Source organism: Vidua macroura, chromosome 20 (assembly GCF_024509145.1).
Source record: "Vidua macroura isolate BioBank_ID:100142 chromosome 20, ASM2450914v1, whole genome shotgun sequence".
In the NCBI taxonomy this organism is placed as follows: Eukaryota; Metazoa; Chordata; class Aves; order Passeriformes; family Viduidae; genus Vidua; species Vidua macroura.
In genome coordinates, this window is record NC_071590.1 from 3,260,339 (window position 1) to 3,286,693 (window position 26,355).

Sequence of the window (26,355 nt, forward strand, 5' to 3'; positions counted from 1 at the left end):
ATAGATAGATAGATAGATAGATAGATAGATAGATAGATAGATAGATGGATGGATGGATGTGAGAAATGCTACTCACTTCCAAAAATTTAGAAAGGTTTATTAAAACCTCATCAAAAACGCAAAAGACTGAAGAGAGAAAATATTTTGGCGCCGGGGACAGAGGATCTTTCCCACCATGTGCTCACCCACACCATGGAGGTGTCACCTTTTAACCCTTTGGCCCCCCCCAAAGTTCTGTCCATCCACTCCTCCTTCCCTGCCCAGTGCTGGAGATCACTGCCTGACATCCTGACTGGAGCTCAGCTGTTGCCATGGTAACGAGCCGACCCTCCCAAATGTCCCAAACCCAGGGCACCCCTGATAACAGCACAAGGGGGGTAAAACACAACTATAAATCTATAAAACTTCTCCTAACATATATATATATGATATTTGCCTTTTAACTGTGAGAGTCAATCACCGCATTACTCATCTATAACACACAGACTAGTAAAAAAGTATTATTCATTTTCCCACTTCTTTGCAGGGAAGCCACGTATTTCAGTAACATTAAAATTTTGGATGGAGAGAGTCATCTTTCCATTCCAGGGAAGGCCCCGCCTTCCTTGGAACATTATTGTGTTTTAAAGCAATGAAAAGAGATGAAAACTAAAACTTAACAAAAACTAGAAAAACCAACCAGGTGAAAATAGGAAAATTAAGTGCTTGGAGAAAATGTACAATTTCAATTAGGCAACATTGTCCAAATATTTCCAAGAAAAAATACCAATGATGTTAATGTATCCTCACAAAAAACATTACACATTTTAAATGCTCTAAATGTATTTCCACACATTTTCTTTCATTGCCATCAGAACTCTGGTGGTTGCCTTCAAAAATATCAAGTAAAAAACATATGCCTGACTGCACACAACATTATAAAAGCAGACAGATTAATGTGTCCAGAAGCCAAACCAAACCAAAGCAAACCACAGAATAAAGGAGAGGTACAGAATCACAAAAAATACCAGGTAAAGCATCTTTAAGCAGCCTAAACTGAAGGGCATCAATGCATTTCTGTTGAATACCCAGCAGAAGGGATCATGAAAGAACCTAATCAGAAAATCCCAACTTTCTATTTGTCTATTTACATCATCGTGTCAAATAACAAAAACCAACAGAGGTAGCCTATAATGATGGTTATACTGCTGCAATACATCTACACAGAGCCCATGGTCCTTAAATGAAATTCCAAAAATGCTGCATATGTTTTCTTTTTTTAGCTTCTCTAATTCTCTCAAAAAGGTTCTAAACAATCAGTTAATGTGAGACTTATTTTTTCAATGATACTGATTTTTTTTGCAGCAAAAAATCACCCAAAGCATTTTCATAAAACAAAACAAGGAGATAAAATCACCTTGAATTTTCATCTTACCAGAATTGAACTCTTCTGCATTTCCCCTACCAGTATTGCCCACTTCAGAAGCCGACTTGGTGCTCTTCAGTCTCTTGTCAGGTGGTGGGTAGTCATCATCATCTTCTTTAAGGAAAAAAAAAGAAAGAAAAAAAAAAAAAAAAGAAAAAAAAAAAATTAAAAAAAGTTTTTTGTACAAAAAACTTCTGTACAACACAGGAACTGCTATGAATTTCAAAACTAAAACAGAATTAAGGAACTCCGCTTATCAATGCAACAAATTTTGCAACAAATTATTTACATGAGTAACTCCAGAAAGCTCCTGTTCTTACCAGTGAAAGAACAACTTGCTCCTTCAAAAGGGCCTGTGCAAAGCACAAGACAGCAAAAAACAAAACTGCTTCTGTACTCCCTAAGGAAAACAACATTGCCTTCTGAAACAGGACTGGGCATTGCATGATTGTAAAACAACCATGCAGCAGCAAAAGAAAACACAGAATAAATTGTGCAGATAGGGACTACCTTTGGTATCTAACTGGAAATAACATCATTCCATACTAGATCACAAAAGAAAGTACCTATGTTTTGTCTTGAAGAGCTCAAATGTTCTAAACCCACTTTCAAACCACTGTAAAACCAATGGGTGCCAATGGAATTCATCAAACTGGTCAACTCTGCCTTAAACACACACAAGTGGACACACAGGAGAACAGCAAAATTAGCAAAGTGCCAGACAGTGGCTACTCAGCCTGTCACTTCCCAATGCACCCCTACCTTCCTTAAGCTAATGAGCTTTTTAGACTGCCCAATTAACAATTCCTCCAACCTCAGAGAGAACAAGTGGTTAGAGCAGACAAAGAAAATTAATTTCACATGCAGAAAAACATGCACCCAGATCACCAAGGGTATGGTTTACCTAGCAAGAATAATATCACATATGGACATATCTTGTACCTATACAGCTTTCTTATGCTATGTTATACTTTTTCTGTTATACACCGAAAAACTTTGCTGAGCATTTTTATTTTTGTGGTAAGGGCCTTCACATGTAAGCAGAACTTCATGACTCCTCTCATATAAACATTTCTGTTGAGGTAATGTTGGAGTTATTTCCATGTTGCATTGTAAAATGGTGAAAATTATGCCAGAAGTGCTCACTTTCTCACAAATGCCCTGCCTACTTTCTAAATTGCTGATTGGATGCTCCTAATCTAATTCCACAGCAAGCACTGCAAAAGCCAATCTCAGCTGTGTTTTAAAGCAGTTACAGGACACTCATTCCCAAATACAAGAAACACAGCTCACCTCCTACCAACATCCCAGCATGAGGACAGCATGGACACTGCTTAGCACCTTTAGAGCCATTTAGATGACAAAGGGAGCTGCTCAGTGCAAAGGTTTGCATCTCAGAGTTACCAATATTAGACAGACACCCTGAGGCTCCACTTACACCACCTGCAACACTGCCTTTCTGTCCTGGTACCATTCTTCCCAGAAGCTTGTGTTAACTACAAATGTCACACAGAACTCCAGCGTGTTTATAAAGCAATGTGTTCTCCAGAATGAAGGAATCTTACAACATCTTGTCCACTCAATGACTGTTTTTCATTAACAACACTTGAAAAATACACAAAAGATACAATTTCTGTCAGGCATCATTCCAAAGCGATCCCTAGCAAGTCCTGTGTGCATCACTATATTGTGGTTTTCTAATACTGCTCCACCAGGATTGTTTACCAAGTAGTGTACAATCCAAACTACACTCAACATCAGCACACAATTCCCTTCATTCAGTGCCAAGTAATGCAGTTTTTGGAAAATACATTTTGGATAGAAAAATGCACAAACAACTGAAATTTGGGACCCGTGTACTCACCTTCAAGGGTGACCTCAACCTCAGGTTTCTCACTTGTTTCTGACAAGTCATGGTGGGAGGATTCTGAAAGGGAAAAACAGGACTGCTCAATGATGGACATGGACAAGACTTTCCACCAAACACTCCATGCCTTTACATCTAAACCCTATAGGTAAAACCTTATTAAACAAGGGCCTTGTTACACTTGTAAAATCATGGCTGAGGCCTGTTAGGTCAGCTAAGCTGAAAATGACTATGGGAAAGTGACACAGTTGCACTGGAGGCAGAAAAACTAGTTATATAACCACAATGTGCTGACGTTGTGGTGTAGGGTGGTTGGTTGAATTATACCTGTTATCCTAAAATGGAATGTAACAGATAATGGGCTATCTGCTTGAAAAGGGCCTGTTTTTTGCAATAAACTACTCTCCTTTGCACCTGCCAAGGAACTCTGCATCACTCTGCTTGGTACAATTTATCCTCACAAAAAACATTGCATATCTCAAATGCTCTAAATGTATTTCCACACCTGTTCTTTCGTTGCCATCAGAACTCTGGTGGCTGCTTTCAAAAGTATCAAGTAAAAAACATATGCCTGACTGCACACAACATTATAAAAGCAGACAGTTTAATGTGTCCACAAACGAAACCAAATGACAGCAAACCACAGAATAAAGGAGAGGTACAGAATCACAAAAAATACCAGGTAAAGCATCTTTAAGCAGCCTAAACTGAAGGGCATCAATGCATTTCTGTTGAAAACCCAGCAGAAGGGATCATGAAAGAGCCTAATCAGAAAATCCCAACTTTCTATTTGTCTATTTACATCATCATGTCAAATAACAAAAAACAGCTGAGGGAGATGATGATGATGACAATACTGCTGCAATAAATCTACACAGAGCCCATGGCCCTTAAATGAAATTCCAAAAATGCTGTTTATTTTTATGCTTAATTCTGACAAAAAGGTTTTAAGTCATCAGTTAACGTGACAGTTATTTATGCGAGGATATTGAACTTTCTGGCACCACTAAATCAGCCAAAGCATTTTCATAAAACAAAACAAGGAGATAAAATGATCTTGAATTTTCATCTTACCAAAATTGAAGTCTTCTGCATTTCTTCTCGCAGTATTGGCCGCTTCAGTAGACAAATTGGGGCTCCTCTGGCTACCTTCAAGGGGTAGGTACCCATCATCAGCATTATTATCATCACCATCATCTTTAAGAAAGAAAAAAAACCCAACTGGTTTTAAGTCCAGGCAACTCATGTGCAGCAGTGGAACTGCCTTGAATTTCAAAAATTAAAAAAGAATTAAGGAAATCTGCTTATAAGGGCAACAAATTTTACAACAAACTACTTAAATGTGTAACTTCAGAAAGCTCCTGTTCTTACCAGTGAAAGAACAACTTGCTCCTTCAAAAGGGCCTGTGCAAAGCACAAGACAGCAAAAAACAAAACTGCTTCTGTACTTCCTAAGGAAAACAACATTGCCTTCTGAAACAGGACTGGGCATTGCATGACTGTAAAACAACCATGCAGCAGCAAAAGGAATCACAGAATAAATTGTGCAGATAGGCACTACCTTTGGTATCTAACTGGAAGTAACATCATTCCACTAGTAGATCTCAAAAGACAGTACTTATGTTTTGTCTTGAAGAGCTCAAATGTTCTAAACTCACTTTCAAACCAGTCTAAAACCAATGGGTGCCAATGGAATTCATCAAACTGGTCAACTCTGCCTTAAACACACACAAGTGGACACACAGGAGAACAGCAAAACTAGCAAAGTGCCAGACAGTGGCTACTCAGCCTGTCACTTCCCAATGCACCCCTACCTTCCTTAAGCTAACGAGCTTTTTAGACTGCCCAATTAACAATACCTCCAACCTCAGAGAGAACAAGTGGTTAGAGCATACAAAGAAACTAATTTCACATCCAGAAAAACATGCACCCAGGTCACCAAGAGTATGGTTTACTTAGCAAGAATAATATCACATATGGACATATCTTGTACCTACACAATTCTCTTATACTCTGTTACAGAAAACATTTTCAGAGCACTTTTACTTTTGAGGTAAAGGCCTTTAAGCCATTAAGCAGAACTTCATGACTCCTCTCATATAAACCTTTCTGTTGAGGTAATGTTGGAGTTATTTCCATGTAGCATTGCAAAATGGTGAAGGTAAGACCAGAAGTGCTCACTTTCTCACAAATGTCCTGCCTACATTCTAAATTGCTGATTGGCTGCTCCTAATCTAATTCCACAGCAAGCACTGCAAAAGCCAATCTCAGATGTGTTTTAAAGCAGTTACAGGACACTCATTCCCAAATACAAGAAACACAGCTCACCTCCTACCAACATCCCAGCATGAGGACAGCAGGGACACTGCTTAGCACCTTTAGAGCCATTTAGATGACAAAGGGAGCTGCTCAGTGCAAAGGTTTGCATCTCAGAGTTACCAATATTAGACAGACACCTTGAGGCTCCACTTACACCACCTGCAACACTGCCTTTCTGTCCTGGTACCGTTCTTCCCAGAAGCTTGTGTTAACTACAAATGTTACATAGAACTCCAGCGTGTTTATAAAGCAATGTGTTCTCCAGAATGAAGGAATCTTACAACATCTTGTCTGTTCAATGACTATTTTTCTTTAACAACACTTGAAAATTATGCAAAAGATACAAATTGCAGTCAGGCATCATTTTAAAACCAGCCCAGCAAGTCCAATATGCATCACTATATTGTGGTTTCCTGATACTGCTCCACCAGGATTGTTTACCAAGCAATGCAAAATCCAGACCACAGTTAACACCAGCACAGATTCTCTTCATTCAGTACCAAGTAATGCAAACTGTGGAAAACACATTTTGGACAGAAATCGCCTGAAATCAATGACCTGGAGAACTGACCTTCATTACTGAACTCAGCCTCAGAATCCTCACTTGTTTCTGATGAGTCAGGCTGGGAGGACTCTGAAAGGGAAAAACAGGACTGCTCAATGATGGACATGGACAAGATTTTCAACCAAACACTCCATGACTTTGCATCTAAACCAACACTCTCAAGCAAGCCTGCTGCACTCACAGCATCCAACAGAAATAGAAGCAAACAATTGTTACCATGAGCCTTTGAGTAATTTCAGACAAAGGCAAGGAGGGGAACATTACACTTGCTAAATTGCACATGCTACACTGCAGAGTTGCTGCTATCACTGAAGGCAATTCCATCTTCTTGGCTTTCTTGGGTTAATACAATCATAAGTATTTTCCCCTCTCTTACCCAGGATTACTGAAAATATAAACACAGGCTGCCTGTCCACACAGATTAGGTATTTTTTCACCAGCTCTACAGACTCATTGTTTCTGCACTATGATCATTTCCACAACAGGCTGCAAGGCCAACAGTCAAACAGGGGAGGGAAATTCATGATCACAATGCTTTTGTTGGGGCAGAGAGCACCAACAAGACAACCAGGATTAGCCAATCAACACTCACTGTGAGATAGAACAATTTACATTTAACTGCACTACAGTTAAACAATGTGAAGCTAATTCTATCAGGAACTTTATCAAAATTATGCAGCAGTTCATGAAGGAACAGATTTTAGTTATTCCATCAGAGTAAAGCTGCACTTGAGCATTTTGACGTGTATTTTCTATCTCTCTATTCTTGAGTATTATACCATGCTGATGGCTTCTTTTACAAATATAAATTAAAAAGATACCGCAGTAAAAATACATAAGAAAATTTTGACAATTTTTAATCCTTACTATTTAAAGTAAGGATTTTCACAGTAGAAATTCCAGAATTATTTTGTTCATGTGAACAACACTCAGAAGATCGTTTTGTCATCTTAGAAATTCATGGTAGCAGGAACATTCTGACCTTACTAGTAACACTACTACAGTGTTAAATGCAGGTTAATATTTTCTAGTCTTTGCAAATGGGTAAACTAATATATTTAATGTAAACTGTAAACAGTTGAAAAAAATTGCACCATTTTTTTGTAAAGGCATTTCAGCTATTACAGAGTTTTGTACTGCTTCGACTAACACAGACTTTCTATTTATTTATTTATATGCTCATTCACCTCACACTGAACTGAAAAACATAGTTAAGTTGCATTCACAAAGCAGAGTTTTATTAAACTTTATAAGCCATTATGAAACAGACTGAATTTCTTGAGAAACATACTAATTTACACAAACAACTACTGCTTTAGAGTGATCAAGCTGATACTCCTCTTTGAATTTAGAAAAGGAAGAAATTATGTTCCCATCTACATGTCTCTTTACTTGGACAGCTGGAAATTAAAGCAACTGTAATTTTCATTTCTAATCATGTTTAAGTTCTAATACCCTCAAGTTTTATGGTAAATCAAGTAGAAAAGCTGTGAAAAGCAATACTCACACATTCAATTTCTAAAACAGATATGAGGAAAAATACAAGCAAAAGATCTACCTGTGTAACTTTTTCCAGGAGCAATTTTTTCATCTATCTCTGATGTTTTGGAAGGGCCTGCTTGAGAACAGAGAGAACAGTTTTTAAGGGTGTCTCACAACAAACACATACTTCCAGCCCATACAGGAATTTGTCAAGTAACTTTTAATTTCATATATTATGTGCTCACTTCATACTTTCTCTAATGTTAAACTTTGGAAAGACTCTGTTAAATATTTAGTATTTATAAATCCTTGCTTACTTGGTTCAATAGAATAAAAATGGAGTTAGTGGCAGCATTGTGCATTTCTTGGACTACTGAACAGTCAAGAGACTCATGCTGAACAGCAGGCTTTCAACTAATAAACTAATTTTTAAAAAAGAAATGTTTTCATTTCTTTTCTTCAATAACATTTTAATAATTTTTCCTGTTCATTAAAGTTTATATTCCTAAGGAGTATTCTTTGACTTCAGCATTCCCATCTACATTAAATACATAAATTCACGGGGATTAAAGTAATTTATGACACTCCAAGGCTGTTTACTTTTCATTACAACAGTTCTTTTGAAGACTGCAGACTGGTTAAAAAAGACCAATGCAGAAAGCAGCACAGAAGCTACACTTAACAGATTACATACACATTCTTAAAATCCTACTGCTTACTGCTCTGGCTCTCCTGCAGCTATGCCAGAAGGGTGAGCTGCTTACAGCACAAACAACACCACACTGAGCAAGAGTATGGAACACCTGCCTATGCGTGGCAAAAAGGAGCAACTGGAACTGACTGATTTGGACTAATTGTTCTGTGGAAATCGATAAATTCTGTGTGCATTTGCAAAAGCAATCTGCAGAGCTCATATAGCTGACCAGAAATTCTAGTCATGTTCATAAGTGTATCAGCAAGAGTATTAATAGTGCCACAACAGAAAAGCTGCTGTTAATTAACAAGGCAATGAAATATTCTAAACTCTATTTCATCTGCACAGTAAGAAAGAAAAGACTATTGTCACAATCAGACTTCGTAAGTATTCTGGTCAACTGAAAGTACATATACAGTATCAAATAAGTGAATATTTAAGTATTAAAGAAAATAATGATAATTAGGCGGTTACAATAATGCTAACTTGAACAGTTCTGCCTAATTTGATTGTTCAGATTTTCAAAGAGATTTAAAATAAACAGCATTTTATGTAAGGAACCTATGCAAAGTTCTTTGCTTGAAACACATTTCTTTCAGCAAGTGCTGCTTAGATCTGCTCCTGACACTTTTCTTTGCTGGGGGAAGGTGTTTCCTCTTTTTTTTTTTTTTTTTTTTTTTAATCTATTTACTTCAGAGGAGCTCCCTGATTTTGCTCAAAACACAGCTCCACAAAGACTGATGCTGGCACAGCCGAGACCATAGTCCAAAAGACAGGAAAAAACAGGGAGGAAAAGGAGCAAGGCAGAGCCAGACACTGGCTGGTCCTTCAGGCCTCACTTATATATATAATAGTGTGATCTGCAGCTGTAAGGGGGGAGTGGGAATAGAACACAACTCCCTGGGTGTGCTGAAAATGTCTCCATGGACTAAATTTGCTTTTATTTAAATCAGCTTATTCAGCAGATGCACCCAGTCAGGTTTGTCATTTCCTAAGAACTTCTGTGAACATGCAATTATTATTACTCATAAGGCACACAAAAGTATGCATCCCACTATAACCAAATATCTCAAAATATGCACAGTTTTGCATTTATTTCTTAATTCAGAAATCCTGACAGGATTGTTTTACCCACATATTCTGCAGTATTCTCCGTATTGCATTATCTTTGTGCCAAATACATGCTGTGACAGCAATAAAAAAGGAAAACTAATAGTCTTTCATGCATTTAAACTTGAAGGAATATTTCTCTAGTTAAAAAGATAAACTTAGTAGATTTATAGCCCTTGGGATTAAGCACAGAGAATTCTGTCCTTTTATATGTAATATTGATAAAAACTAGAGTACATGTAGTAAAACCATTAGATTTTTTTTTTAAAAGTGACCAACACAGATTATTTCATGAAACTTGAACATTTTTTCCATATTACAAAGCGTGGACAGAGTATGAAAAAGTTGTTTCAGAAATTTAAACATTTCAAACAATAGATTCTGCTACCCTAATTTAGTAAAGACTAAAAAATTAAATTTAAAATAGTTCTACCACCAAGAGATATTAATAAAAACAGATAAATTTCCACTTTACTGCATTAATGCACACAACAGGCAGATATACACAGATATGACATAACCAAGGAAAGCAAAAATTAAGTACAGTGGTAACCAGATCAAAAGAAGTTCCATCCAGAAATAAAGATATGAAAAAAATCACAAAATAGAAAAATAAGAAAACTCAAGAAAGAAGAACTAAATTCTACTGCTGAAGGTAACACGTAGGAGGAAGGATGGAGAAAGAAGTGGGAAATTTAATTACTAAAACAACAGGACACCTTAGAAGTAAAATCTTTCAGTATGCTTATGGCTTGGAATCTGAACTTCAGATCTGTAGGCAGAGCTAAGCAGTTTCACCTTGAACCAGAGAAAGCAGAGGTATGCTCTTAAGCTAACAGCCATCTCTCTTACACAGCACAGGCACTTGGGAAGTCTCAAACACTCAGACCAAAACTTGGTCTTTCATGAGCAGATAAATACGTGACAGATCACCAAAGCACGTGCTTGGTCTAGGATTCAGCAGTGCAGTGGAACCTCTGTAAGAGATGGCTGTTGGCATAAATTGAAACTCCTGAAACGCCTGTTACAAATAGGTGATTTTTCACATTCCAACAAATCTAATAAAAACAAATGTAGATGTTGTTCCCTCAACAGTCACAACTATTCTTTCTGTCTACCCCCCACACACCATTTGCTTACACTGATTCCAAACCTCTCAGCCTCAGTTTCTAATGGATTATGTCCTAACATTACACAGCCAAACCTGTGCCACTTGGCAGAAGGAATGGATTTATCACTTCATGGATAAGCATCACTTTTCTGCTCACTTTTCTGACCTTTTTATAGGTTACCCATGTGAAATCAATGTGAACTAGATGTGATTCCCCTCATGAAGCACAACATTGTACTCAATATATTTTCTGGAATTTCTTGGTTTAAAATAATACCTGCATACTCAGCATTACATGCCAGCCTAGCTTCACAGATTTAGCTCCATTAAAATGGACATTATGTCCAGTATTCTGAGAGATCTCCAAAGGAAAAATATTTTGTTGTTAGAGACATACTAACAGACATTCATTACTTTTAAGGTTCAGAGTGAGAATAAATGCAAAGCTTACATTCACATTTTGGGCTTTTTCTTTGTAGAAGATGATATTTTCAATCTCATTTGGGTTTGGATGAATGTCCTGTATTTTAACTTAGTGTGCCTCACTGACATTGTCAAAAATTCCAAAACTGACAGCACACTTCAACTACATGGTGTTTTAAAGAGAAAAGCTGTTAGGCAGTTTTTTACTCACTTCTAGGTGTTTTATAAACTGAACCAGGCAATTCACAGGACAGACTGTTTACAGCCTTTTCCTTCTGCTTCCATTTTTCTTCGTTTTAACTTCAAGGCATCAGTGAAGACCTACATTCACAAAATTTACAGGATAACATGCCACTTTTACAAAGTGTTTGGTCGTAAGTCAGCAAATAATTCAGTTCTGTATGGGTTATGCCACCAAAAAACCCTGCTTTACCCTGTGATGATAACACACAGAGCACTCAGCAGTCACTCAGCAGTGCCACACTTCTGAGCCCCAATTGTTTGTTTTTATATAGGACAAATGGGGTATTCTCAAATCTGAAAATACATCTGACTCTGGAGAAATGATTATTTAATTTGTTAGTTTCTAGTAAAGATACTAAATTATATTTAAACCACTGAACCAAGAAACAGCATTTCCAGTTATGTTTCTTTTCATAAGAGCCACGTAACTGATACTTACAGGTAATGCACATGCAGGAATACTAGCTAACATAGCTGGAATACTCCAGGATGTGTCACTTAGTCCTGATGATCAATACTCAGTCCTTTTCCTCATTTAGTCAATCATCAAAATCTGGCCCTTTTTCCCAGAGCAGGTTGTCTTTGGTCTCCCCCAAGTTTAACACTGCAGTAACCTTCACATTTGTCCTGGACACTTGAAAAAACCATCCACTGCCATAGTGCTTATACTAGTTTGAAAGCAAACTAGTGGGAGATTCCAAGTCAGAACAACCATTTAACAGAAAAATAAAAGAAGAAAACACTGGATTAAACTGACAGAGTCAGAATACAATGTGATATCCTGTTGGTCAGGGTGGTGGTAGCAGTCGAATTAAATGGTGGCTGCAGATCTGTTGGGGTGATAGATGTGGTTCTGTTGAAGCACTGATCCTGTGGAAGGGTCTGGTCTTCCTCTGAAGGTCCAGTGGTGGTTATGGAGCTCTTGTCCTCTAGGAATTCAGTAGGTAAGACTACCCATGGTGTTCCAGACCTCAGATTCTATCCAGGTAGGAATGCTTGGTTCCTCCCCCTGGGCATCATCCCCAGTGAGATGATGTCATTTATGAGTCCTGCAGTGAGACTTGATGCCCCATTAGCAGAGATCAACCCCAGAGTTATCAGGGACGAGTCATGGAGAAGAGATAAGGAACACTGCCCCACCTGTTCTAACAGCTTATGAAGATGGTAATAGAATACATACTTTTGGTTATATCTTCCTTTGTTACTTAAGACAGTTCTAGAGCCCACTGACAGAAAACTGCCCCTTATTCTCTGTCAGCATACCCACATGAAGTTTTAGAAATCCCTATTTCTCAGTCATCTTACTGTGTACTGCTAAAACAATTCTAAATTTAGTAATTCAGTATTAACTCATGGCAACACCTAAATGGTGCAACCTTCAACCAGGATGAGAAAAACATCCACCTACAGATACAATTTTCCCTCTTTGATTAACAGGAAGAGTTAGTATGCCACCCAGGCACACAGCACATTGATCAGCATTAAAGATCTTTGAGAGGAAGCACTTAAAGAAAAAATACAACCATTAAATTTTATCAGTGAATCATTTTCTGCAGGAAGCCCAAGCAGATTGCTATTCTCTAACACTTGTTTCTTCTCAGAAATGGATACGCCTGGCTTTTGCTGTAGGTTATTTTTAGCAAAATTTATTACCTTATCTGTTTTCTCTATTTCATAGCACATCTCTCCAAAGGCAATACTGGGGCAGACAATGTCATTCCTCAGGAACATACCTCAGAATAACCACTTTTTAAAGGTTCACTTCTTGTGCAGCACCACATAAACACCTATGTGCCTCCAGAATTTATAGCTCTATAGTTTGGACAACCCTTTGGCTCGAATCAGAGTGGTAGCTTCTTGAAGAATGAAGGGGAAACTGCTTTAGTTGTCTAGTCAGCATGACTTGACATGAAAGCGAAAACATCTTTTAGCTCACAGCACCCCATCACTTCTACCAATAAACTCAGTTCTGTCTTGTTTTAAATGCCATTTTGGACAACTACACTGCAGGAGGAGAGGGGGAGCTATCCATCAAGCACGACTTTATCAGAAGGAGATATGTATTTCTCTTCATCAATCAGAAGATTTAAATTTAGAGTTCTGTGAAAGACAACAGAAATCCCCCCTATCAAATGTGCTTAGACTTCACTCTGGAAGCATATTGCATGACTTGGATTTTTCAGCTGCAGTGCAATGGATACTATTTTGTAGAGAAGTGATTCCAGTGCAGACTCTCTTCAGATGGCACTGAGTTACACTGTGGGCTATTGGCCAAATTCTGACATCATTTGTATGCATGAAACGGAAAACCACAATGAGGATGAAAACCAAAAGGATGAGAAGACTTGGAGTAGGAAGGAACTATGCTTAGGTTGTCTTCACACCAATACCTCCTTTTACTACATTAAATCACACCTGTAAACCACTAATTTGCCTAGCCTGTAAGCCTCCTAGGCTAGGCAAGGTACACATATAAAGAGCAGATAATCCTAACACCCTTCCAGTTCTGCACTCAAAGGGTGACACTTCACTATGCTATTAGGTTGAGGTGTCTCTGAATTATGCTCTTATGTTTCTTGAGATATGCTAGGATGAAAATATTGATTCCACATCCCCATAGTTACTTATTAAAGCATATTAGAAAATAGTCTCAAGAATCTTCATGTCTGAACACACACAAAATGTTATCACAGTAATATATAGTATTACAAAATGAAGGGATGTGCTGTTTTGCACTTTACTGTTGAACATGTAACTCTCATTGAGAGAAGTGTAGCAGCTTGCTCATGTTTCCTTGCATTACTCAATTAAACTAAAGACAAATACACATAGGTTGAAATTATAAATTTAAGGTTTTAGTTATTTTATATTGCCATTTATAGTCACAATTTCTTAATTACCATTCATGTCAACATAAAGAAAAAACAATTTCTGTTTTCTCCTAGCTAAGGTGAATGTGTAAACTGGATACATAGAGATGAGGCAAAGCAACTGGGAGAAAACTTAAAACATACATGGAGGCTGAGCCATGGGCCTCATGAATATTGTTATGCTTTGTCCACATAAATAAACCTTTCAATAACATTTTGACACATATTGGACATTCCATACAAGAGAAGTGAGTGATACACTTCCAATCACAGAATCATAGAATGGCTGATTATGTGGTGCAGCATATAAAAGTTACTGAATCTTTAAACTAAAGATTAAAGCAGTGCTATAGAAAGCATCACTATAAAGGTTTATTTCCTGTTTAAGAAAGTCATTGAATTATAGAGTCTGCACATTGTACCCTCAGAAAAACACATCAAGCAGTTCAAAAGAGTCCTGGAACTTCTTCAGACCAAACACACACATATGGGTTTGGAATTAAGTTGTTCTTTAGGTCTTTTGGTATTCTTCATAATTTACATGATCGGCAGCATGGAAATGCTGGATCCTAACAGAGTTAAGTAATTGCATGTTAAATGACCAAAAATTAGTAAAAAAGAGAGGCATGGAGAGATCAACACTTAGGCAACCAATCCTTTCATGAGATAAACACATATGAAAATTAGTAACATTACCTGGAGTATTAAATTGATAGTAGTTAGGATCATCTCTTTCCTGCTTCATTGTTACTGTTGACATTTTGGAAGAAATTCCTGTGGAAGCAACAAAGGAATCAAAAAAACTAGTAATAAGCAGATTCTTAAAACAAAACAAACAAAAGTACCCACCATGATCCTCGTTGGTATCTAGTAAAAAAAAAAAAAAAAAAAAAAAAAAGAAAAAAGATTTAAAAAAGCACAAAACATTACTTATTTGTTAAGCTAAAACAATGGTAACAAAGTGAGCTTTTATGTTTCAGTTTGGTCAACCCCAGAAATAATCTAGGATTAAATGCCTCCCTACAAACTAGGCTTCCCTGCAGATGCTGTCTCAGATCTGAAGAATATTTTTTAAATGGGCTCCTTCCTCTTTGCATGCTACCACAGGAAAAAAATATATTTTATCACTCATTGTGCTGAAAGTCTGGGAAAAGCTGCTGCTCATTCTCTGTGAGAATTACTTAAAATGCCTAAAAAGCAGCACTGGAAAGAGTCTGGGACTGACTTGGCAAAAAGTTCACATTAATCCTTTGTGTATGTCAAGCTGAACATTAACCATGGAGGGTGCCTAAACCACACATTTAAAGTTGTGAAGCACAAATAACAAGAGCAAAAAGCTGGTCTACATATGAAAACTTAATTCTAATAGGAAAGTGAGCAGTGCAGCTCAATCCAGCAAAAGGGAAAGTCACCAGTTTATCTCCCAGCACATCTGCTGCCTCACTGGCTTTACTGGGATTACCCATGCTTTTATCTCACAGCACACACTTCAGCATTACTCTGCCACAGATCACGGTGCCTTGGGGAATCATCTGCTGCCTGCACAGCAACTTAGAAATGATCTGGAAATTTTTAAGTAACAAATAACACATCTTGCTATTTATGAACTTTTTATTTCTATTTTAGCTAGAAAATTGATATTTTAACATTTTCAATATTTTAGGAATATTAACAAATAAATTCTTCTCTAAATTACATAAAGATAAATTTAGTCTACAATGTATTACAATTTTTTTTAATTTCCCTCTTGAAATGGAAGCATTTGGCTAGGGTTCAGTATTTGGTAAAAACTGCAAGTGAAAAATGGGCAGTTTCAAGGAAAGAAACATTTTTCCATCTCCCTAAGGATGTCTTTTTGCTACTTTTCTTTTTTTTTGGAGCTTTTTTTTTTTCCTGTCTTTGCTTAAGTTCAGTCTTCTAACAGAATCTGGCTTTTTTTTTTTTTTTTTCCTCTGCAAATTAAGGCAAAATTTTGAACATACCAGAATCCTTGCTTGGTTCTGTTTTCACATTAACAGGAGGACAACTATAAAATTAAGCAAATAAAACAGAATGACATTATTAAAAACAAACCTTAGATTTGTTGGGAAGTTCTTAAAGCTTTATAGCTTGTTAAGCAAAATCAATCTCTCAGAATTTTTTCTAACAAGAATACAAAATTTAAAAACCCTGCACATTGGCTTATCTGATTTTTCACAAGCGAATTGCTAGCAATCTCCTATTCCTACATTTTTTTGAGGCAGACACAATATTCAGATCATGTTTAGCATTTAATGAGAGGCAAATGCAGAAATACAGAAAATTGATCCCTGTTTTCACATTAACAAGTTTTTGATATATTACAGATATAGTATCTTCATTTACTAATTTAAAAAAAAAAATCACTTTTTTCAAATTGAGGAGGGGGAAGAAAGCAACATTACATCTGTTCTCCCTCTCTGCTATACCATAAAACATGGCAAACTTATCCCTGACTAACAGACTGTGAATTAAGAACACCCATTGGGCTAATTAAACTGAGGAGAAACTTTGCCATTTGTTTAACTTGTAACAGTTTCCTCACAAATAATGATCAAAAGAAAGAGAAGATTGAGCTTCATGCTTTTTATAATGCCAAGCAAGCAAAAGTTATTCAAAGGTCAACTGGGCAGAAAAAGCACATTGAGACAAAGATAACAACATGAAAATAGATAGCTGATTAAAAAAAAAATCTACATTATTTTAAATTCACCTTTCACATGGGGGTGTAACTGAATGTGAAGGATCTGTAATATCAGCTTCTGAAAGTTAAAAGACAGTATTTGAATTTCCTGTACTCCATTTACTTGAAACACAAATTGAATATATAACACTGATTTCACAAAGCAAAAGCATGTTCACATTTTACAAGCATATCTGCACATTTTCCTTATTCACAGATAATGAAAGATCCCATTAAACTGTACTGAGACACAAACAGTTTCAGAATGTTACTTAGCACACTGAAAACCTACCTCATATTTTTGATAAAACTATGTTATTACCAGAATTTCTGTAATATTCCATCTCTAGTCCTCAACCTATCTCTAATTTTATTAATCAAGTATCAACTTCTGGCTCTTTCACTTACGAAATTAAACTTTTCTTTTTTGACTACATTCCTACAGAGATTGCTTCATCATTTTCATAAAACAAATCCCCACATTTACGCATTTAGCAAGTAAAGGAACATGATACTATAAAAGGAAGAGGAGAGGGGATTTCTCCTAAGCCAGAAGTGAATCTTTCCAGAGATTTACAAAACTCACTGTAGCTCAGAATTTTTCATATACAGAGGCTGTCATAGGAACTACAACACCTAGCTACTTCAGAAGATTAAGTTACTTTTTAAAATTAAATAAAACTGCCAAAATCAGCTGGGTAGTGGAACACAAGCACTAGAAAGTCTTGGCATCTTCTAAAAACTGAAAGCAGTCCTTCCTATGTTCACTTCTCCTTCTTCTAGGATACTATACAATTCACATTAGATTGAAATTCAGTATAAGGATGAAGAATGAAACAGAATGAACTTGAGCAAGACAAAGGATAAAACAGAATGAATTTTATCTCTACTGAGTTGCTCCTGGCAAATGCATATGGGAAAGGCTTATTTATAGGAAAGGTTTACTTATAAGTAAGGCAACTCACAGTCTAGAAATTTCTGCACAGTTTGCCACTTTATTTACATGACCAAATGCTCTACGTATATTGCTACCTAAACTCAAATTTTAATCTTTTTTCTGTTTAGTCTGATTAAGCATTAACTTACCTATGTGTTTCTTTAGTTCTAGAAAAGGCCTGTGTGGAAATATGGGAAGAAAAACTCTGTTTTAGCAAAGACATTGTAAATTACTTGGTAGTGTACATTACAGAGAGAATTCCTGTGTAAGAGAAACAGTCTGCAGTGTATTTAATTAAAAATTAAAATTAATTTTACTTAAGTACAAAACCAAATTGGACAGACCAGCACAAGAAAGAGAGTAAATAACCTGTTGATACTAAATGTGATCCCTGATTTATTTTCCAAAATCCATTTCAGGGTGGAAACATCATAACTTGATGGATGTTTAAATGTGACTCCTTCAGGCAGGCCCTGCACTATCACAACAGACTGGTTCCTCTGAATCTCTTCAAATGGCACAGGTACCGACGCTGACTTTCCTAAAGCTTTACCTAGAAAAAAGAGAGGAGGTTGCTTTGATGTTGAGACTGCTGAAGTTAGCAAAAGGATGAGTCCCTCATAAAACTTTGTAACTTTGAATAGTACTGCAGCAAAAGCAAAGTGTGGATGTGAATCTTCTCAGAAAACCAAATGCTTCTGGCACTAATATGCACTGTGCAATAATCTCAAATCACATCCTACAAAACACACCAAGAAGAACCACTATATGTGTATTTTTTAGAAACGGCTACTAAAAGTTTCTAAAAATAGTAGAGTAGTCAAGAAGAACAACTATATGGGTATTTTTTAGAAACAGCTACTAAAAGTTTCTAAAAATAGCACTGTAGTTGGGAGGCTAAGATCATGCAGGTTTTTCCTCCCAAATGGAATAAAAATTTTAAAATCTAGAACAGCTCTTCAGAAGAATTTAAAGCACCCACCATAGGAAGAGCAGAAAAACTCCTCCACAGACTTTCTAAGAGCCTCCAGCTCCTCAGCATCCACTGTCTGTCTGTTTACAGGTGGTGTAGTCTTTGTTTTCTGCAGTTCTGGAGGCCTGTCCTCTTCTGTAACACCTGGCAGTTATTTATAAAAATAAGACAAACATAAAATAGTAAGTTATTAGAAGTGCCTAGCCCCACTTTAGACTAGATATTCTCAAGCAGGAATCCTGCCAGGAAATTGCAAGAATTTCCTTGTATTAGAAGCAAATGCACGCATCTATGCACATAAGCAATGAGCAAGCTTAAGTTTACAGCAGAATTATTATATTCTCCCTACAATCTCTGCAAATATCACCCCCTGAAGAACATGAATGACAAATTAAGAGACACATCTAAGGCTTTTTTTCTGGCATGAAGAGGTTGAAAACACTATTAATCTCACGGGAGGATAATACAGTCAAAATAAAATCCTAAACTGCCAAGAAAAGAAGGACCAACAGAGTCACCAAGGAAAAGGTAAAATGCCAGTGTGAAAGGTCCCATAGCTCTCTAGTGCTGTGCATGTCATCTTACGCTGCAGTTCTATTATATCCTGGTTTATTTATTCTGTATGTGCTTTGCAGAACATCTTACAGAAGGGAACTGACTTTTGCCATGACAGCTCATCTCTTTCAAAGGACATTTTAAGTACACACCTCCTACTGCTGAATAAGAGGAGCTACAAACAAGACATCATCACGTAAACAGAGAAGATTTCAGCCCTACATCTTGCTCTAGTCTCTAAGCAAAAGTCACTGCAAAAGGAGTGAGGAAGTAAGAACACTTCCAGTATTAAAAAGCAAACAGAAGAGATGGTTTTGGGTGGCAACCTTCCTTTCTCATAATTCAATTCTTGCTAAGATCTACTGAGAATCATCCAGCAAAACCAGAGGCAAACGAGATATGCTTGCCTACCTTGAAGGAAAGGCAAGGGAGATCTGTGTTCCTTTGTGCAAGAGCATGATCACTGCTGAAGCTGTGTCATGACTTCACCACAAGCCAGCACAGCAGTAAGCCTGAAACACTGCGATGTGCATCACCAGGACTGCTGGCATCAGAATTCTACACTGACACAAGAAAACAAACATCAGTTTGAACAACTGATTACAAAGGGGCTGTGAAATGAGCTGAAGCAGCAATGCTTTTAGTAAAATCACAATTATCTTAAAAACTCGTATCTTCATTTAAAGGAGAATCTCATCCTTCCTCTGCAGATCATACATCTGCTTCATGCCCTGGAAACTCACCTCCATGTGACATTTAGCTTGCCAGCTCTTCAGGCCTGAAACTTTTGCATTCTCTGCAGTATGACAGGGCCTATCAGAACATGAAAAATAATGCAAAACTGGGATATTGTTATATACCTGTAATACAGGTGCTTAATCAATGACAGCATTTAAGATTTGTCTGTGGACTTGGGATAAGACATCAGTTTCCATTTACAGCTACATCTAAGGTAGCTTTTTGAGTGGGTGTTTTTCCCATGTAGAAACTGATTCATTGAAAATGCCTCTACTGTCACCAGCTTCAGAAAGTGTTCCCACGTTTTCTAAAAATAATAAACAAAACAAAATAAGGATGACAACACTGCCCTCTTCATGTGAAAATGAAAAGCAGACAGAAAGGTGGAGAAATTTTCTTTCTTAACTAGAAGACAAACCCTTATAGGTTTTTTTCATTACATGATTTTTATGCATTTTCCTAAGATCACATTATGCATCTGCCTCCCTAATCCCTCCTATAATAGTTGGTCAATTTTAATCAAGACTCACAAACAAGATTAAGTTTCAAACGCAGCAAGATTTGCAACACCCTGTACAACTGATCAAACCTAGCAGGCATTCACTCCTCCTGGCACTACTGGTGGACACAGGAACCCTTGGAGGTTACACAACTTCACAGGCTCTTCCAAAGCCCTTGCCACAATTACTGGAACCCCAAGCAGGATTCGGGCTACATTTGGGAGGGGATGTCTAGGACATATGCAACAAGATCTGGTGCAGAAGATGAGGGGGCTGTATTTATGGCTCAAGAAGGGTGAGGAATGGTTATATGATAAAAGAATAGCATTCTGCACAGTTGTGAGCATCCTGTGGAATTAGCTTCACTACTCTTCTGGATTCAGCAGGACTACAACTCCCAACAACCCTCATTTTGCAGTGAGAGTCAATGTATGCTTAAGTGTCTCTTATTTTCTTCAACTGTCCAGTGTTTTGGTTCTTCAGAATATCCTTCCCTCTAGGTCTGATAATCCAGCATACCACTTAGCTGGAAAAGAAATCTCCCAGCTGTCCCCATTCCAAGCAACAAATCCAACACTGTCCTCATCTCACCAAAGAACAAGAAACAAAGAAATCAAGCTTTAGCAGAAAAACAATTTAACTGAAACTTCCTCAAAAAAAGACCTGAAGATGAGATGCTCAATGGAGAACAGCTGGTACAATTTGGTATCTGAAGCTGATAGAGCTCAGGACTCCTTTAGCAAAAGAGCTGTCAGTCCCACAGCAGTTAAAGCATCTTAGAACATCAGAAGGTTTTTAATCAGGTCGCTTTCAATCACTCAGGGAGAGAAAAACAAGAAGCAATTTTAAGATTATGAATGTGACCCCTCTGCAGGCACCCTGAGAGGCAACTTAAGAGCAACAACAATCTTGTGACACCACTCGTATACACGTATTTCATTATTTGTGCTTAAAGAAAATTACTGCAATGAAAGAGGGAAAGTAAATAGGTGCACTATGCTAAAAGCATTTTGCTTTGGTTATAATGTCATTCATTCAATTAATCTGCGAGCTTTTTAAGACCATCCAGCTTTACAGTTCATGAAATTGGAAAATATCCTCAAATTAAAGTCATTTTATAATTATCAAAGGATCACTTGAACCACACAAAAAGCAAATCACCTGAAGCAGAATTTAGGAGGTGCGAAATTTCAAAAATACTATCTACAGTAACCTTCTGTTTGTTGTCAACTCTGAGGGAACAAGATGTGTGGTTTCCAGGGAAATGGGACTGAACTTTCCCCATAGGTTTTTAAACCAGCTGTTAACTTCATACCCCTTAGCTGACTAGGCAGAGACAGAACATTAAAGGTTTGTGGCAATCAAGCCAAGCAACCTAGCTGTACAAGTTACTCAGAAAGGATTCAGTGAGACAGAAGCCTAGCTGCAGATCTTCAAGTAGGTCCACAGTATCCTAGTTTATGGGAAGAAAAGACATTTTACTTGTCTGCAGATGATGGAATACATCCAAGAGGAAACAGTAATTCACATACCAAAAAAACATACTGGAGCCAAAGCTGAACAATCTTTCCCATAAAGCCTACATTCCATTCATTCTTCCTGAGTAGCAGGAATGGCTGTGTTCTTACATTAAGAACACTCAGATTCTGAGCATTCCTGAAACTACAAGAAGTTCTCACATCCTTGTGGCTAGGTGGACATGGAGGTACAGGTTAGAAGAGTAGAAGACCCTGGCTTAAATTCTCTAGCAGGACCTGAAGTCAAACTTGAGCCCATACCAGATGCATTGTTAAGATCAGTGTGGAAACCCAAGGCCATCAGAAAGAAAATGAAGGCTTCAAAAATAAAGGACCTATCCAAGATGAACCACCTACAGGTGCAAGATGGCCCCATCTCAGGCAAGTGAGCCTAAAGCCCTGGCACCACTGAAGGAAAAAACAGCATGACTGGGAGAGCTGCCAGAAGTTGAGAACTAGCAGGATTAAGTTTCCCTGCGACCTACATCTCAATGGTGTAGCAGCCAATACCAGTGGAAATGCTAGCAGAGGCAACTGGGATTCTTGGAGAACAACTGTCTCCTTGGCAGATGGGATGGTACACATGGTGCTGGGTAAATACCTTTCAAAGTCCAGAACAGGTGACCAAAAAGTGCTCCTGAGTCAGGAAGCTCTTCTCAAAGTTCCCTTCTGACAGGCAAATACAGCCTGGGGAAAATATGGCTTCCTCTGGATTTTGGGGTTTCTTTGGCTGTCTTCTAAACTATCTCCAGCTCACATTCAAATGAGAATGAATTCCACAGAGCCCAAGGGAAACTTCAAGATGACAAAGAGGAACACTGAAGAGTACAGTAGTATTCTTCAGGATACCCCAGGAATAATTCCCCTGTTCAGGATAGCTGATAACCCACAACTCCAGAGCAATCCAGAAACAACAATCTGGAGGCATTTTATCTTGCCAAGGCCATGTAAGAAGAACTGAGGACCACACACTACACTTTAGCAGGGGACAGCAACTAAAACAAAGAGTATGGTTAGAGAAAGATGTATATGATCTTGACTGCTTACAGTGCAGAAGTATCCACACTTGTCCATATGCTCAATATGAGCAGGTACTCAAAGAACATGCTCTTTTTATATTTTACACAGGCCTGGAATGTCTGACACTGCAGGTTACCCAAGTCACATGCTCTGGATACAAGAACATGCAGTTCTACATTGATTGAAACAGTCTATTTCACCATGACATAGGGCTCACAGCCATCTTCATTAAGCAGAGTTCAGAAGAATACATTATCCGATTCAGTTTTAAATAATTAATGCCTGTTGACTGGCTTTTCAACACTTAACTTTCAACACAACCATATTAAAATTTTAAAAAGCATTGTTATTATTAATTCCTAACATATTTTCTTAAGGTAAGAAGGTAAATGAGCTATCAGCAGGGCTCCTCCTTGCCATGCAGTAAGGTGTTAGGGAACCCATGTGGGTCGAAGTCATCATGAATGAAAGCCAGAGGAAACCAAACTCCAGTGCTGCTTTCACTGAACCACTATTATTTTTATCATTCTATACTGCTAAAAAGTGTACATGCTACTTCCTTCTGAAACCTCATAAATACATTTCATCAGTTTAGCCCACTAAATTATACTCATTAATTTTAAAAAAGCGGAGGGTTTTAAGCCTGAGCCCTACAAATTCTGAAACGCTTCTTACACTACTCAACTTATAAAGAAGCTGTGAAAAATGTGGAAATAAAGACTGAAGATATGTGCTGGCTTGCACACTGTGAAAAATGTGGAAATAAAGACTGAAGATATGTGCTGGCTTGCACAGAGTCAGACATAACCAGAGATGTGCTTAGTAACTAGACTTCTGTTTCCATATTTGAAGAAATATGAAGATACCCAAAAGTGGAGAGGTAATTCTCAATATTGTCAGCACCATGCATTCTAGAGACTGACATCACAGATGAATTTTTAAAGGTTTAACTCTAACAGTAAGGTAAGAATCTCTTAGAACCTTTTATCAGTCCTAAAGTAACAAGAAGGACTCAAGTCTCACTTGTTAAATATACAATGTATAAATATACAAGTGTCCTTCCTGGATTCTTACAAAACACCTATTAAAATCTCAACTACCACTGCCTATTGCTCACTTTCATACTGAACTGAATAAACAATGTATAAGGGGAAAGGAACTGTTGCCTCTAACAGCTCTACATTTTAGAGCAGAAGATATTACACTATAAACTTCATCAAGACTTCAAAGCTGTCAAAGGCAGTGATGGAATCAGCATCAACAGGAATATGCAATGTTATTATTCCTAAAAATTGTTGTTCTGAAGTATTGTTTTCTGGAATTATCAACATCGTTCTCAGGGACAAAAGAAAACTACTTCCAGCATCAAGACTCCCCTGAAAGCATGGGAGATGTGCACTTAGTGAAACCATAAAAGCAACGATGAACATTAGTTGACCTTGTTCACACAGATCTACATCTTAATGTTCTGCAAGAATCATAATGGAAACACTGTTTTCAAAGTTAATATTCTTTCATCTTATCAGCCTGACAATACAAAAATACAGCCCAAAAACGAGTACCTTGTAACTGGAATAAAGCAAAAGGTGAGGATTATCAAAACTGATGTAGGACTTAAACACAGGCATGCATCTATAGAAATCACATCCCATACAGCAAAATACAAGCATGGATGAGAAGCCAGTGCTTCCCACAGTACAAATCTGAAACAGAGATCTAGCCAGGAGATCAAACAGCAAATCCCCTTAATTTCAGGTTCCCTACTAATAGATGTGTCCACTACACAAAGTCCCTGGTCTATCATGGGCCATGATACCATTGTACTGGCAATAAAACATAGTACCTAAGATGTCGGGTAAGTCCTTTAAGCAACAAAAACAAAACAAAAAAGCAATCAGGTGAAAAAATGAACTCCCTCCCCAGTACTCAGATAGCAGTTTTCAAAAACAACAGTATACGAAGACTGCCCCTGTAAAAAAATTAAAAAAAAAAAAATTTGATTCATCTTATACTTGATTCCTCAATCAGGTTACAATTCTACATTTTGACATCAGTGATCTGACACAACCCAACATTGTGGTGACTTTCCTTGGAGTAAATATGTGCACAGAAAGTCACTGTCCATGAAAGTAGGACAAGAAAAATCCAGTGCCCTACTGTCTTAGGCTGCAAGATGTGTATTCTATTGCCATCTGTTAGAGGTGGGGCAGTTTTCTTCTGTAATTGGGCCACCTGTTAAAACCAGGTGGGGCAGTTTTCTTTATCTCTCCCACAACCAATCCTCCCTCCAGGAGATCCCTTCTGTTCATGGCCACTGAGTGTCCCTGCACGGCTGAGAAAATTCCAGCATCCCATGGGGAGAGGCTCTGCCCAGGGGAGCAGCCAAGCATTCCTACCTGGATCCAATCTGCCCTTGGAACAGCACAGCAGCCTTTGCCCACTGCATTCCCAGAGGAGCAGCTTTCTTCCCCACTGCATTCCCAGAGGGAGCCCAGGCCCATCCACAGCAGCCCTGGAGCTTGAGAGGAAAACTCCAGCCTTGTCCAGGATCCTGCTCCAGCAGAAGCACAGCTGGCACTGCAGGAGGGCTGAGCCCCCATGGAATGGCACTGCTGCCACCACCCTGACCCACACACTGTCAGCTCCTATTCTGACTCTCAGTGTTGTTTTTTTGTTTTTTTGGGTTTTTTTTGTACTATTGCATTTGTATTTTAATTTTCCTAATAAAGAACTGTTATTCCTATTCCCATATTTTTGCCTAAGAGCCCCTTAATTTAAAAATTATAATAATTCAGAGGGAGGGGGGTTACATTATCCATTTTAAGGGAGGCTCCTGCCTTCCTTAGCAGACACCTGTCTTTTTCAAACCAAGACACCTACCACAAACAACTGACCTTGAGACAGAGCCTCCAAGACAATTTTATGTAGCAGCAAAAGCATTTTAGGAGTAAGTCTTTCTGTTACAGAATAAACACAGTTGCTTTCCAAGCAGTATTTAACCTGACAGTTTTTTAAGCTCTTCCTGAGACTGATTCTTCTGTCATACCCTACCTTTGACCTCCATCTTTTCTCTTTCTCTAGGCAAATAATTTTGTTACTTATTAGACAGTGTCTACCACCAACACTTTCATAAATGAGTGCATCAATGCTCCCCTAAATCGTCACTGAATCTTTGAAACCTATCCCTAAAAATACCGTCCTTTATGAATGAATCATTTTATCAACACAAAAGTTCCACTGTTTTACTGTAAAAATGAAACTAAACAAAAAACACAACCTAGATGTACTTAAAGCAGTATAAAAGTAATGCAGATGTAATTTTAAG

The 26,355-nt window shown here is 37.7% G+C and overlaps 1 protein-coding gene across 11 annotated transcripts in view; it reads right to left on the reverse strand.

The window, feature by feature from the left end:
• GTF2I (general transcription factor IIi) overlaps positions 1–26,355 on the reverse strand; it is a 92,786-nt gene that overhangs the window by 48,084 nt on the left and 18,347 nt on the right. For 5 of the 11 annotated variants that reach the window (XM_053995395.1, XM_053995394.1, XM_053995387.1 and 2 more), the window contains exons 4-15: positions 18,710–18,844; positions 18,097–18,280; positions 17,877–17,905; positions 16,821–16,869; positions 16,072–16,115; positions 14,939–14,956; positions 14,786–14,863; positions 7,715–7,774; positions 6,163–6,225; positions 4,347–4,469; positions 3,270–3,332; positions 1,415–1,519 (exon numbers count right to left, since the gene is read on the reverse strand). In XM_053995395.1, coding sequence (XP_053851370.1) covers positions 1,415–1,519; positions 3,270–3,332; positions 4,347–4,469; positions 6,163–6,225; positions 7,715–7,774; positions 14,786–14,863; positions 14,939–14,956; positions 16,072–16,115; positions 16,821–16,869; positions 17,877–17,905; positions 18,097–18,280; positions 18,710–18,844 — 951 coding nt within the window. The remainder of the gene's footprint in view (positions 1–1,414; positions 1,520–3,269; positions 3,333–4,346; positions 4,470–6,162; positions 6,226–7,714; positions 7,775–14,785; positions 14,864–14,938; positions 14,957–16,071; positions 16,116–16,820; positions 16,870–17,876; positions 17,906–18,096; positions 18,281–18,709; positions 18,845–26,355) is intronic. The other 6 variants (XM_053995392.1, XM_053995391.1, XM_053995389.1 and 3 more) reach the window with 6 other exon arrangements.